This window comes from Magnolia sinica, chromosome 10, assembly GCF_029962835.1.
Source record: "Magnolia sinica isolate HGM2019 chromosome 10, MsV1, whole genome shotgun sequence".
Lineage (NCBI taxonomy): Eukaryota > Viridiplantae > Streptophyta > Magnoliopsida > Magnoliales > Magnoliaceae > Magnolia > Magnolia sinica.
The window spans coordinates 14,230,158-14,246,175 of NC_080582.1; the positions used below are offsets into that span (position 1 = coordinate 14,230,158).

Sequence of the window (16,018 nt, forward strand, 5' to 3'; positions counted from 1 at the left end):
CCGCTATGGAAAAAAAAAAAAATGACCCTTAATTGCCATTAACGGCACGTTACATCCCCTATAGAGGCCATAACAGCCCCGTAATTGTCTGTTATGGGGCAGACACAGGTTTTCCATACTTTTTAATCAACATTACGGGGCAAATACAGGCTTTTCAGGATATTTTTTTTCAATTTAAAAAGAGAGAGAGAGAGAGAGAGAGAGAGAGAGAGAGAGAGAGAGACCATAACGGCCGTGTCGGGGGCCATAACAGCCGTTACGACCCATATTGTAAAGGTAACGGTGGTGACCGTTACAGCCACCATTACCATTACAGAACACCTTGCATCCAACCCACATATGCAACATCCACAATAACAAATACATCACCAAGGAATTGAAATTTATATTTATCATCATACAATTTGATGTGCCAAGAACACATTCAAGAAGTAGCTGATCACAATGACCTTGTAAGACAAGAAAATTTAAAATAATAATAATAACAACCATCTCTACATATTGCCCCAGTTAGTCAACATTAACTACCATCCCATCTTCCAACACCATCAGTTGCATAATCAACAACTCCAACAACAAGTGTGGTCTCTGACTTTGTTCGGAAAATAATAATAATAATAATAATAAAAGAAAGAAAAATAACAGTCTCTCCAATTACAAAAGTAATTCAGCAGGACCAACATTGCAAGGAACCACCATCATTCTTCTGTCACCGAAAGAGAATCCCCGGCTAGTAAACCTTGGCAATAGGACCATCATTCATGCTTCCGCTTTATTGTGTTGTGGACATCCATGTGAAGAATGTGTTATTGACACTAGTTGGGAATTGAGATCCTCATGATTGAAAAACATAATAGCAAAAGATGGTTTACAATCCAATTATAAAAATTAATTAAAAAATGCATTGTTTTAGATGGATTACAAAGACATGAACCAGTGAAAAAGTCATCTGTTGTGAAATGGAATAAGAACTAAAATGTCCATCCACTAAAATATATCCATGATGGTCCCAACATATTCTGGATTAGAGGTTTTCTCTTTTTATGTTTGGCCCATTTTACATTAAATGGTTGTGACCGTTGTAGAACTTTATGAAATATCATGAAAAATAACATCATTAATCATGAAATTTCATGATAGTTAGTGTCAATAAGCACCCTATATTGCAACTTCAATAACACTGATCAAGATTACATGTGTTTCGTTGCCCCAAAAATCATGAAATTTCAAGCTATTTCTTGATTAAATAGTCTAATTTGTTGCCAAACACACCATTAGCCCAAATACCCCCGACCACTGCGTAGTGAGGCCTCCCTTGCTGGGCAAAAGTAAATAATAATAATAATAATAATAATAATAATAATAATAATATAAAGAAATGCACAAGAGCCATCCACATGGATTCCACAAAATCATTAGTTTCATAGCTAAAAATTGAACTTATAGGAGCATGCATTCATTTGAACGTATAATACCTTTTCTCATTTTCATAATCAAACCAATAGTTACCAAACCATAGCTTCAATTGGGTACCCTGTCATATTTATTAGTATGCTATGTAATTGTTCTTAGCCACAATTCAAATTTAACTACAATTCACCAATGCATTGCATGGTGGGACACAAACATACAAAAGGACCGTTAAAATGAAAAAGAAAAATCAGATTGCATCAAACAATCCTAACCACTGATCAATGGTATGGACAGATATTATTGCCATTGTCTATATGCTCCGGGGCCTGACCAATCATTGGTATAGATGACTACAATAGGCCTTTTAAAATTAAAATCCCCAGAATTATTGGTCTGATTTGCATTAGTTGAATAGTACATGTGTATAAGCTAGTTAAATGTATGTATTATTCTAGAAAATTAACAAGGTTTACCAAGAAAACCTACATGTAAGAGAGACCATTTACACCACACACGTCTCAAAGTGGCACATGTTTATGAGATCTAATCCATTCATGGGGTGGGGCCAATCATGTAAATGGTCTTACTTGTCCCAAACCCAACTAGAAGCCTAAATTAAAAACCCAATAGATACCGAGGGATGCCCCAACCCCATTGAATCCAAGTCTAGGCCTTCAAGAATGAAAACCAGACCTGGCAAAAGAAAGTTTGGGGGCCCAAACCCAGCTCATTGGCAGCCCTATCAATGTTTACTGGTCCCGAGGCTTAACTGATTAATGGTATAGGTCATTTTGATGAGCAAAATAGATCAAAATTCCCATACTCGATGGACCATTTTGAGGCGAAATGGACCACGAACCTAGTGAATGTTGCAAAGACAAGATGCCTTAGATTAGTCCATGAATTGTTAACAATCATGGAAAATGCTCTAAATGTTAATGCTCTTTCAACCATGAGCATTTTGATCGACAGTCTAAATAGCAAAGCACTCACAAAGTGGTTTGGATCATTGGCCAAAAATGGACCCAATAAATCAAAAGCCCCAAAATAAGGCAAAAGCATTTAGGTAGGAAAGAAAATCAAAATGATGGACCACATGGCAAAGATTGCATTGGTTGGATGATCCTAGCTAACAATTGAATGTCTTTCTAGAAATGAAATTTACAAGGGAAAAAAATCCATAGCCACTAATTTATTTTATGGAAAATGGGCTGCTAATATAATGGCCGGAGAGATGAATGGCTTGGATCTAACATAGACAAGAGAGATCAGCACCAGGTCCTCTCCCATTTCATATACAAGGGTTATAGTTGAGGGTTCGATTCCCCTCCTTGGCTTTACCCAATACACATGGTTGTGGGTGATTGCGTGTATCCGCAGGGATTAGTCTCACCTCAAAAAAGAGGTGGGGACACCTTGTGTCTTCCAAAAAAAAAAAAAAATCATATACAAGGGTAATTCTTCTAATAAAATGCTACAAATCCCCTAAGGATCTTGTTTTAGCTAAAAATAAAAATTGAGATATATGACTTGCATTGAATTGAATGGTGGGAATGGGATGCCGACCATAGGTTTGTATCGGGCTACCATGTCGTGTATCCTTCATCAAACCTGATAATTTGCTCAAGCTCACCAGTATGAACAAAAGATAAACAGAGACAGAGAGAGAGAGAGAGAGAGAGAGAGAGAGAGAGAGAGAGACCTAAGACAAGGAGATTGCATGTGCTCGCTGTCCACCATTGCCGCTTGAGATTGCAAGAGAGAGGGACGCTGGCAAGGAGACATAAGTAGAGAGAGCTACACGGCTAGGGTTGCAATGGGGTAAAACCCCCTTTTTATATGGTTGTGTATATACTCAACTTCAAAATAACTGGTATCACCAGTTTTCTTAGTTCAATATAATGAGTAAAACTCACCATCCAACGACTCATGCACCGACAACACTCAACCTTACGGGATGCTACCATGTGGTTGAGTGCATAGTACCTTTTCCATAATATATATATATATATATATATATATATATATATATATATATATATATATATATATGTATATGTATATATATATACATACATATATATATATATATATATATATATATATATATATATATATATATGTATGTATGTATGTATGTATGTATGTATGTATGTATGTATGTATGTATAAGCTATTTATTGGAAATTTATAAATAAATAAATAAATAAAACAGAATACATATATGTTATTTTTTTTTTCAAAAATTTTAAGCCTTTGGATTTTTCATCATAGACAACAGAATACATATATTTGTTAGAACACTATCTTTAGCCATTACCCATGGTAACAAGCAGGCATCCTAAGAACTTGTACCCATTATGAGGAAAGCAGTGTCAAGCAAGTCATTTCGAGAAAAGGTCATTGTTTAAGGCACAATTCACTGGCATATCAAAGCTTAGAGAGAGAGAGAGAGAGACTTTGAGTAGTTGGAAATACTCAAAGAACAGCTTCAACCTTTCTTTAGTGCAAATGCTTTCACTATAATTATAGTGTAAATGAGTTGTGTGAGTCTCACCATGATGTGTTAATGGCATTCACTCTATCCAACCCATTACTCAGGTCACATGAGCAAGAATGATTGGGAGGAGGGTGTGCACTCTCAAGTGTTCCCTATGGTGTATCCCACCTAAGCCATGGATTGGTATGATTTTGGGTCCCTGAAAAATGGGAGCGTGTTCATGATGGCCGAAGTGGATGTCATCAACACATCATGGTGAGGCTCAGGAGGTTGTTTTCACCACAATTGTGTTACATTTAACACATACAAACCTAGTAACTTGGTGGATCACAACCGGACCATTGGATTAACCACGACTGAGCAGGAAAATCAAAACTTCTAGAAGAGGTAAATGAAGAAGTAGATACTACACTAACACTTATATGTATAGGAAATTAAAAAAATCAAAGTCATTATTAGTGGATGGAAGTGTCGAAAAAAATGCTAACCTAATATAAACCGTGAAGATTCCAGTGCTCCTTTGTTGTGGGTGTGTACTGCTAAGAAGAAAGTGACGGTAGCATTTAAGTATGTGGACACAAACACATTGGAAGAAGATGCCTGAAAATTTGGATAAATTCATCAGTACCACATTAGAGACCTTTTATAATAAAAATATAATCGTAAAAGGAAAGGGTAAAATTCTAACAAATGAAACACACATGCCACACGCTTGTAGATAAGCATAGAATGTTGTAGTCGAGTGATAAGACCAATCGAAAACCTTGGGTACTCTTACCAGACAGTGGTCTGCACCAGGTGAATGGCCAACTCCAATTAAACTAGGACACCTAAGATCAACATTCTCAAAACTTTCATTTCCTTACCATATCTCAATTCTTTTAGTCTTCTCTCATAAAAATTTAAAAGGAATCATGGGGCCTGTTTGGCTTTGTGCAAGTTGTGTATGATCAGCAATCCACTGCATGTTGTCAAGGCTAGTAGGGTCATGGACAGGTTGTTGCTACTGGAACTAAAGGTTACAGGATGGAAGCAACGAATCAAATGGTTGCAAACCCTAATAACAATAATTTTCCACGGTCTATACATATTTAGATGAGGGAATTCTCTAACCCGATAGCACTGGACTTGCTTAACGCTTTGAGTTCTGACTTAAAAGCTCTATGAAGTTCATACCAAAAGACACAGAGCATCGCTCTCACTACGGTTGAAGTTATTTGCCTTTTATAAACAAGTTAAGAGTACTAATAGACTTGCTAACCATAACCGGATTTGGATAGGGTCTTGCTCAATAGGGGCATTCGGATGGACAAAGAGTTTTAGATTCACTAAGAAGTAGTTTCATCCCTTGTTTGTCAAACTTGATTGGTTGGTGGCACGTTTGCACATGTGCCACATTTTTTAGTACTCAAAGATTGATGATGACACATGCACATGTGGGATGCTTGGAGTTGGATGATTGTACACATGACACATTTGAACATGTCACATAACTGCACGAATAAGTGTAATTTTCATGAGCATCAAAATCATAAACTGTTATTAACAAGTAGTTCCACTCTCCATCGGAGATGCCCGATTCATGGTCTAGTAGTCATATAACCATAACTAGCCCAAAAATGCAGTTCCTATCAAAGGAGTTAGACAAATCATGGACGTGTACAGTTATTCTAACTGCTTGTTGTAGCACAAGTTTGCCCAAATCCAAATAACACCATAAAGTGTTAATAAATCACAACCAAGATGTTCCGTCACAGTAACAGTAGCCGTAACGGCCACCATCATTACCTTTACGATATGGGGCATAACGGCTGTTACGGCCCCGTAACGGCCGTTACGGTCTCTTTTTTAATTTTTTTATTTATTGAAAAAACCCTGAAAAACCTATGTCTTCCTTGTAATGTTGATTAAAAAGTATGAAAAACATGTATATGTCCCGTAATAGACCATTACGGGACTATTATGGCCTTTATAGGGGATGTAACGTGCTATTAATGGCGATTACCAGTCATTTTTTCCATAACGGTTGTTACGGCCGTTACGACCCCGTAACGTATAACGGTTGCCACTGTTACCTTTACGTAACGGCCTTTACGGCACACCATGATCACAACTAGAATAACATCCTCAGTGCCCATTTCTTATTAGGGAGACCAATATTTCATTGATCTAGACCATCGATGTTATTTAATGCAATGTGGATCAGGGATAAGCAAGAAACCTTCGAGATTTTGAGATCCCAACCATCATTATTTCCTCTTACTATGGCCCCTTGTATTATTTATTAACCATAAGGTTAGAAAAGTCCAAGGTCATTGCTTCTTAGGGACCACCATAAATATTGTTGAAAAGGTTAGGATTACCACAAAATGTACTAGAAAAGGCATGGGAACGATATGGAATTGCCAGTGCAATATTACAATGCCAAACATTAACTTATGATTTGATGACAACAAGCTCGACAATATCTGTTTCAAAGCCTCTGAAATTCATTCATCCCCATTAGTGCATTATGAAATGATGGCAAATTCAGATTTGAAAGTACTAGCCCTCTATTTCGGTGTTGCTATCTGTACCATTTCTTTTAGAAATCACTGGTCAAGCTCATCATCATTTTTACCAATTACAGAAATACCTTAACTTAATACTTTCAGTTTTGGCCTCGACTATATCTGCAAAAGGGGAAAGAGTACGTCAGACTATTCAATTCTTCATTGTTTTTTACTATTTTTATTCAGTAATGATATAGAGATATTGAAGTTGGAGATCTGTTTATTTTTATCATGTAATGGGGAACTGTATTTCAGAGATCAATCTCGACGTAGTTTATCCACCTTTATGTGTTTGGGGCCTTTGGGCTTTGTTATGGCCATTGCTGATTCTCATGTACCATTTTACCGTATACCATCCCATTAGCATTTGATAGCAGAACATTGATTTCTACAAATCATATCCACTATTAGAAATTTGCTACTAAGCCTGTTGTTCACTAGGTGAATAGGCGTATTTGAATCATTTTCATTTTAATGAGTTATTTGGTTCTGTAATATTGTCCTACTATTTGGAGAGCTGATGTGATTGGTTTGGTTCCTATGTCTATTATTGCAGAAAAGCTTCAAGTACAGGCTGTTAGGTACAGAGGGAGGTATTGGTTCATGAGGCCATGAATATGTTCGGTGAGCATTTCATTACCTGAGAGAATGAGAAGAGCTGGTTATCACCTAATAATTTTGGTCTGTTAGATTTTCATTTGTGTATGGCCATTAACTAACTGCTGACGTAGAGCCCTTAGCCAAATGGGTCATAAGAACCTGCTTGGATCCATTAACTGGATCAAATGCCCTTCGTTACATCCCCTGCCCCCCTGCATTTTTTTGGTGGATGTGTACAAGGGCATATTATTTGAGTTTCCTGCTTGCATGAGTGTAGTAACATTCAAATTCAAGTTGCAGTACGGTAATTTCTAGGCTTTCCAAATGATGGGGATTCCTTGGAGCATATCCTCTTCAATTCTACTATGAAAAAAGAGGGCAAGTTAGAGCTGACAGCGAGCACTAGAAATAATGATAAAAGGCTAGTGATGAAGAAAAAATTGGGAATTGGACAAAAATTGGGAACCGGACAATGCAAGTGTAGGCTGGTGATATGACGTTTGGTGAGAAACCATAAGGGTTGTATTCTTATGCTTCAAGAGCCTATGGTTAACATTTCTAAGTTACCTTAAGTAGCATGGGAATTGGGATTTGATAGAAGCCACTGAGCAAAGTTCCACGATCAAGGTGCAAGGGTAGAAATGCAAAGTCGGGAGGCTTGATCGCGGGTTCATGGCTAGTTTGTAGTGATTTTAATGTCAATTGGATGCCGAAGAGAGGCGTGGGGCAACACTCCAGAAGTTAGAGCTATGGAGGAATTCAAACAAGTTATAGATGAGGTTGGCATATAATAGATGCGGGTTTTGAAGGTTCAAGGTTTACTTGGTGTAAAAACTAAAAACAGACAAGGTCATAGGAGAGCATGAATAAGACTTGATAGGGTACTCGTTAATTTGGAGTGGGTAAGGGAATCTCTACCTTCAAAGTCTCTCACCTCTCTCATCTCTTATCCAATCACTCTCCTATTCTGTTTCCTCTGAAGGAACTAGTGGACAGCTGCTCGAAGCCATTTAGATTTCAGATAATGTGGACAAACCAAATCAGATTTAAAGAGGTGGTGAAGCAAATATGGGAGACAGAGTTGTTTGCATCACTGATTGTCAAAGTCTTTCTGAAAATGAAGAAGTTGGAATCTAAGTTGAGGAAATGAAACAAGGAATTTGGGGACATTTTGCGAAGTGTCGAAGTCGCAAATGATGCAGCTTTGAAGGCTGAACATGATCTCACGTTGTCCAGATCAAAGGAACGTAGTACAGCCCTTGAGGATGCAAAATCCAAGCTGGTTACAGCTATCCTTCAGGAAGAAATCTTTTGAAAGCAAAAGTCAAGAAACCAGTGGCTGCCGGAAAGAAAATGCAGCAATAGATTCTTTCATGACTCTGTCATGGAGAAGATTCTTTCACGACTCCGTCATGGAGAAGCAACGTTGATTGTTTGTAAACAGGATAAACACAAAATTGGGAGTTATTTTGGAATCTCAGTCAGAGATAGAGACAAAAGTAGCCAGGTTCTACAGCTCCCTTTATACATCAAAAAGTGTTGGTCCAGCAAATGACATCCTTAGCAACATCCTAAGCTTAGTTCCAGACCAATATAATGAAGACCTTTTACACGCTCTGTATATGGAATAAGCGAAGGCGGCAACATTTTTTACTCACCAAGATAGTCTGTCGAGACTAGATGGCTACTTGAGCAGTTTTTTCACGTTCTTTAAGGAAATTGCGGGGGAAGATATTCTTAATTTAGTATACAAGTTCATGGAAGGGGGAGAGAGAATCCGCGAGCCTTTGGTAGCTCTTTCGTCTACATAATTCCTAAGATCACGAAGTTATATATATATATATATATATATATATATATATATATATATATATATATATATATATATATATATATATATATATATATATATATATATAAATTGTCGGACTTTCAGCCAATAAGCCTCTACAATTGCATTTACAAGATTTTCTTGAAGCTCTTGGCCCCTTGGTCAATTATAAGATTTTCGGCTTCTTCAAGCCATCCATAGGTCTCCACGAAGTACTCCTCAAGTTAGGGCTATATTTATTCTAGCCAAAGAAGCCCTAAGTAGGGTTTATCTCAGCTAATTGAGAGAAGTATCTCGGCCCCCAGACCAGTGACTTGAACTCAATTCAGCCAATGTAGGGTCTAAAGGTCTTGACCTAGATCTTACATCCATAGTACACACACTCTTATGTGGGTTAAGGGCGAAGGCACAACGACACTAAGCAGACAACCTGATGGTGTAGATTGTCCATCTTGACCCAAGTCAATTCCCTCACATAAGATTACCAGTACATCTCATAAATGAATGTCCACAGGCGTGTCCTATGTATCTGTGACGACCATGGTCTATATCAGATACTAAAATCTATAGATCACAACTCTTCTAAGCCAATGACAGTAGTGTCCAATCTCTAGCTCTCAATGACTACCAAAGGACTCACTCATCAACTAACCCATATATGTACGAAAGTTCAAGGTGACACTACAGACTAAGGTATAATAGCATGTCCCATCCACATGGCTAGTAGATTAGGGCTCACAAAGTTTCTTAGGGTATATACTCCAACAATCTCTCACTTGCCCTAAAACCAATCTGTGCTCAAATCCATTAAGCATTCTTGTCGAACCAAAACTCCTTAGCCAAGAAGATTACAGAATCATACTAATCCTATTAAAGTTCACGCAATCTATCAAAAGGTAACTTTCACTGTCAAAGAAACGCAGCTACGTATACCTAGTTCAATCATTGTCTTACATGCTTGCCTATTTATCCTTTATGATCAGGATTTGATCACCCGACAACTCATGTCCAACCAAGAACCTCATGATCCACAAGGGAGTGATCTTGTGCCATATAAGTACACTTGGATTGTCATGGAACTACCCAGCATGTCACATGCTTGATCGACCATTATAACCCTACAAGAGACATAGGTATGCTACAGTCACATCATATCATCACGAGAAGCACTTCATCCACTCATGTGGAAGCATAAGGTTGTTTAACATGAACAACCTCCATCATAGATTGGGGTTATTGCAGTGTGTGGTTTTTCCTCCCACTGACTAAGACATACCGTTATCTGTATTTCCATGCGTACATCAGTATATTTTGGGAACCTCTGTCAGCAGGCAAGACTTGCCTTTCAACATTTGTTCCCAAGTAACACTTTTCAATTGGTTTCATTTTAGTAAAGCCTTAGATCCAACCAATCATGGTAGGAAAAACAACCACACTAGTAATGAACCCTTATCACATCAACCCATCAACATGTCTCCCCAGTGCTTACAATCAGTATAAGATCAACATGTCATTCATTCACATATACACACAGTTGTGGGATGTCAACACACTTGTGATTCAACATATATCATCAAATGATACAAGTAAAGGCATCAATGAAATTGAATGGACTTGCAGTATCTCTTCAAGCTTTATGGATGGAATCTGGTATATAATCCATAACGCGAGAACCTCTTAAAGAGGGGAGAAAAATCAATCACCTTATATCCACTACATGAATCACACACATACACATGTACATAATATAAGCAAAGTGCATTGTAGTAACAGTTACCAGGAGCAATAATAATAAAAACCAGTCATAATAATGACCAAACTGTTGTTTCTCAGGAGAATGGATAAGGTTCAAAAATTAAAACACTATATTGGTCAATGACCCTAAACCAATCCTCCATTAATACTACTCTTTAATATACTCGTAGCCTGTACCCCTCCTCACTCCTGACCGATATGCACTCGACCTTGGCTTCACTTTCCTCCTCCTTCCTTCATATCTTCTGCCCAAATAACAGTTTAACAGTTTGTTAGTCCATGTCAATGAACATTTATACATGGAAACTAAAGTGAGAGGAAAGAACGGTACCGTTATCCCATTAAGTGATCAACATCGCTACCTAGTGCTCATGGATCAGGGTAAGATCAACATATCGCTCATCCATATATGCTTGCAATTATGGGATTTCAGCACACTTGTAATTCAACATGTATCATCGAGTGATACAATCAGAGTCATTGCTCTCATCAGCACTATCTAGATCATAGGCAGTGACACCCATCCTCTAAGAAGATATGGATATGTGATTAGTTTAAGGTTAGCATATTGTGCAGACTCATGCTTTCCACTCATTAGACATCATCAGAGGCATCAATGGAGTTATATTTTAGATGTCATCAATGGAATTGAGCCACATGTGCGCAGCATCTCTCCAAGGTCTATGGATAGTATTTAGTACATCCCTAATTCAAAATTCCCTTGGAGAAGTGGAGAAAACCAATTATAACATATCCACATAATGAATCACACATATAAGGCTTAGTAAGTATAGAGTAGTAGTGATATCAGGAGAAATCCTGGCCAACCATATAAACAATTAAAACTTCCATTTCTCAAACAAATGGACAACAGTAACTAGGTCCATAAACCAAAGTATCAAACTAGGTCATCAACTATAATAACTCATATTCTCATAGGTAATCATACACGTTTGTGCACACACAAACTTACATCACACAAAATATAGCAGACACTTAGACACACCATTGATTAGAGAGAAGCATCCTCTCTCATTCACATGGTAAGCACGCTTGAATTTTGAGGACAAAAATCTTTTAAAGCAGGTAGAATGCAATAACCTAGGATTTTTGTATGCATTCACGTACACGAATAAACGTGCACTTGCATTCATCCAAGCACACATGCATAGATCTATCCATTCATCTAAGCACATACATGATCGGCTATGCATCCATCAATATATGCTAGGTGTGACCGTTGATATGTATGTTAGACCTGTCTATTGTTAACCATTGATCTATATACCAGACGGACCCACTTATGACTTAGATTAATTTAAAGTTAGTAATTATATAATTATGTGTATAAATATAGGTAGGTGTGTGTACATGTTCATTCTCACCACTCATGCATATAAAGCCACATGTTCATTCATAAACTAGTTCAATTTTAACCATTGAGCATGAACTAAACCTACCCGATCATGTTGGAATCCATGTTGGAATAGAGAATTTTTTATAAAACCCCTAAGTGCTAGATTCGTTCGACAATAAACCCCAAATTCACCTGTATGTGGAGATTATGCACAATTTCCCGTAAACCTAAGAAGTCTAGGGTTCTTTCCCCCAATTCTCTAGAATTCTAGGGTTAATTAATAAATTTCTTTGAATCCCAATTACATTAGGGATAGTGATGCACACTTTTCAAGTGATCAGACTTGAAAACTATGATGTATTGTTCAATAGTTGTGATCTTATAACTATGATGTGAAATAAACTAATTGTAAAGATTTTTATTTCAAATTCACTAAAGTCCAACAATGATTTTATTAAGTCTTTTGTTGCTGTAATTTTTAGAAATCCATACATGTTTCGTTTATGTGTTGAAAGGGTTTAGATTCTTGCTTGGTTAAGCATGTATGTTGATGGAAGTTAATTTTCATGATTTGAAAATAATCATGGAATGGTATGTGAATTTGAAAGGTTTGCTTTGGAAAAAATAAGTTAACAAAATAAATATTTTGAAAGTTCTATCTTTAGAAAGCACATTCATGGAAGGTTTAGATTTAGAAACTTTTGATCATGGAAATTCTATTTTTGGTAAGTTTATTTATGAAAAATCCACTTTAGGGAAGTCTTATTTTTAAAAAGTTCTTATACTGAAGATTGATCATGGATTTTTGGAACACTAGCAAATAGTAGGGAGAAAAATACTCTCTTATGTTGAAAATCCCATAAAGCACAATAAGAGGGCTCTGTGATCCTATGGTTGAAACATCCTTAAACCCTAATTGGATCTTATTGGCCTACCTTGGCCCAGGTATAGTGAGCATATGTCACTTACACAAGAACGCGGGTAGATTTTGCCTAAACGAGCTGATTGTGTCCCTCACTGTGAGTTCACATGAATGAGCATGATAGAAACTGCAAAAGGTCAGGGTTAAGAGAGTTTTGATCTACTGATGATAAAAAGGCCCTTGTGTATTGATGATCTGTACTTGTTAATGATGGCGCAATTCTTGTATACTACATTCATGCACCATTTGATTTGATATCATGATTTCTATTAGCATCGAATTCTAGCTCTTTCTTGTGATCATTCATGATTCTAACCATATTGTATTATTCGTTTTTGTTTAAGTGCTAGTTTCTATTAAAAAAAAAAAAAAAAAAATCTATATTTGTGAGCCTAACATATTTGGAACCTTACTATATTTGAAAACCTAGCATATTTAGAACATGTTATTTTTTGAACTCATACTAGATTTGAAAGATAATATTTTTTTTTAACTTGTAAAAAAAAAAAAAAAAAAATCACTAAGCGCGTATAAGCTCACCCTTTTGGGAATTCAATTTCAAGATCAAGATCAAGTCAGTGGAGCAAAGTTCTAGCCTTTTATTTTTGTCTGTCTATTCTAGTTTCCCTTTTCAAGTTCAAATTCATTATAAGAAGAGTTATAGTGGGAAGAGCGATTGAATTTTTAGATGGTTGTGATTAGATATTTTAATATTTGTATTAAGGAAGTGTATGTTGTGTGGAATGATATTGTATAATGAATTGCGATTTATGTTTATATTATATTCGAGTCATGTCCTTGAGATGCGAGATCGGGGTCTGGCCAACCCAGGTGCCAGATTTTGGGGAATGATATCAACCTTAATCCATCCCTCCACTATCTCTACTTTATGCTATGCTTTTGCTTCTCACTAATGCTTAAAGTGCCCTGAATTCCCATAAAGCCTCTTCAAATTCCCTTTACCTTTTCTCTTACTCTTGCTCTTATGATCAACAAGGTCACCTACTCCTTTGGGGTTTTTTTTTGCAGGGGGAGATTGCAATTGAGCAAAACATTTCTCTGCATTTTAGAAACAAAACCTGTCTATCCAATACCTCCCATCCATGATCATATTAGATTTCTCAACAAATATAAAATTGCATGGGTTAGATCATACCTGTATAAACAATCTGTCGGCATAGAAATCTCATATGAATATGATGACGAGGATGACTACCACTGTCTGGCTCACTCTACACTACAAAAGCAACCATCATAAGTCAGCAATCTAGACACAATTAAAGTCTGGGAAACAAGTTCCATGAATTCAACAGATAGGAATTGCATCCACTCACACTGGGACTGCGAATAGGTAGACAACAGAAACAATAACCATAAAGAGTGTGAATCTTGTCTATGGTCCATCGGGTGGCCAACTTACACCCTTCCTCAACCGGCTTGCAAATCTTGCCCTTCAATTGGGTGGCCCACTCACACTCTTGCATATCCAACATGACCCAGATGGTCAGTGCAAAGAAGAACCATACGATCCAACTGGACTTCTCTGGTAGCAGGGCATACAGTAACACTGTCGAGGCTAGTACTCCAAGCACCAAGATAACGAGGATGAGATTTCTGGCTATGGGGGGCCGGCATCTTCCAACTATCATCATCATCCACACGGACGTGGAGTAGAAGGCTGCCATGCTGATCATGACAATAGAGTAGAACGACATCTTATGCTGAAGGTATAAAGCGTTCAGGACTTTGTTGCCATCACTGATTGGATAGTTGAGATTCAAGAGGAACGCCACGATTATCCATACTATACTGATGATCGTAATCATCAATTCCAACGACGGTGGTGCAATGTTGAGACTCTCTGACGGCCCTGGAACATCGACACCGCCATTTTCGATATCTTGATGAGAGCCCCCTTTCTGCAAAAATCAAAACCCTAATTATTGATTTGCGATGAAATATGAAGAACAGTACAAAAATTGATTGGATTAGATTTTACCTCACGAGGGGAAAATTGGGTCATCAATCAGCTTCTAAGAGGAGACAGATTGGATGAAGAATGAGGAACGAACGATAAAAGGTTTGATTTATAGAATAGACTGTCGCGTTGGACATGGGCGGTGAGCTTTTTTCAGGCTTTCCAAGTTTCTTCATTTTCTCGTGGAATTTCTTGCACGAAGCTTCCACAACCAGAAGAATTCAGGTGCTCAAAAAGTCAATTTTATTTTCGGCATTGAAAATGGTTGGGTATTTGGAAGCGTGCGTGTGGGGCCATTTTTAGATGAATGTTGGCAATCCGAATCTTTTTCTTCCCTCGCTTTTCTTTTGCACTTTGCTCTGCTCAACTGCTGCGGAACCCGTTGGCCTGCTGAGTAACTCAGTAGCCTAAGTCTTGTTTGGGAGCATGGATTCTGAACCCCTGGATTTGAATTCCCCTAGAGTTGGAATCCTCCGATTGTGTTTGGCACGGGAATTTAGAATCCCCTCAAAGCCCAAAATAGCTATGCATATTACATTTACAGGGATTTGAATTTAATTATTAAATCAACTTTAATATCTCTAATTAGTGTATTAGTGTATGTATGTAATGTTTGACACAATGGCTGTAATAAGCCCATTGAAATATACACTGTGTCTCAAAATGATAAAATTCTAAGTCTCCTATGGGCCACGTGCACAAGATAATGTTTGGATGGTGCAAATCATCGTATTATAATCATAGTGACCTACTAATGATGATCAGCACTATCCAAACATTGTCCATGTAAATCAGCACTGTCCAAATATTGTCCAGCACCGTCCAAATATTATCCATGTAAATTAGCGATTAAAAATCGTTGGTTAGTCACTCAGACATGATCTTGTGCTTGTGGCCCATTAGAGAATTGGAATTTCATCATTTTCGGGCAAAAGCATATATTTCAGTGGGCTTATCACAACCATTGTGTCAAAAATTACTTATTTCACGAATTAGAGATATTAAAGTTGATTTAGTAATTAAATTCAAACCCCTATAAATATACCATGGATAGGTACTTTTGGATTAAAGTTGATTCACACTCCAGGGTGCCAAACACACTGGGAGGAT

General features: G+C 37.3%; 1 protein-coding gene across 19 annotated transcripts in view; it reads right to left on the bottom strand.

The window, feature by feature from the left end:
• LOC131258036 (uncharacterized) overlaps positions 1–16,018 on the bottom strand; it is a 78,917-nt gene that overhangs the window by 19,427 nt on the left and 43,472 nt on the right. For 2 of the 19 annotated variants that reach the window (XR_009177787.1, XR_009177784.1), the window contains exons 1-5: positions 14,930–15,548; positions 14,265–14,849; positions 14,087–14,167; positions 10,829–10,896; positions 4,402–4,513 (exon numbers count right to left, since the gene is read on the bottom strand). Coding sequence is in view for 3 of the 19 variants with exons in the window: in XM_058259066.1 (XP_058115049.1) it covers positions 14,117–14,167; positions 14,265–14,849; positions 14,930–14,953 (660 nt within the window). In the remaining 16 variants the exon portion in view is untranslated. The other 17 variants (XR_009177794.1, XR_009177792.1, XR_009177795.1 and 14 more) reach the window with 17 other exon arrangements.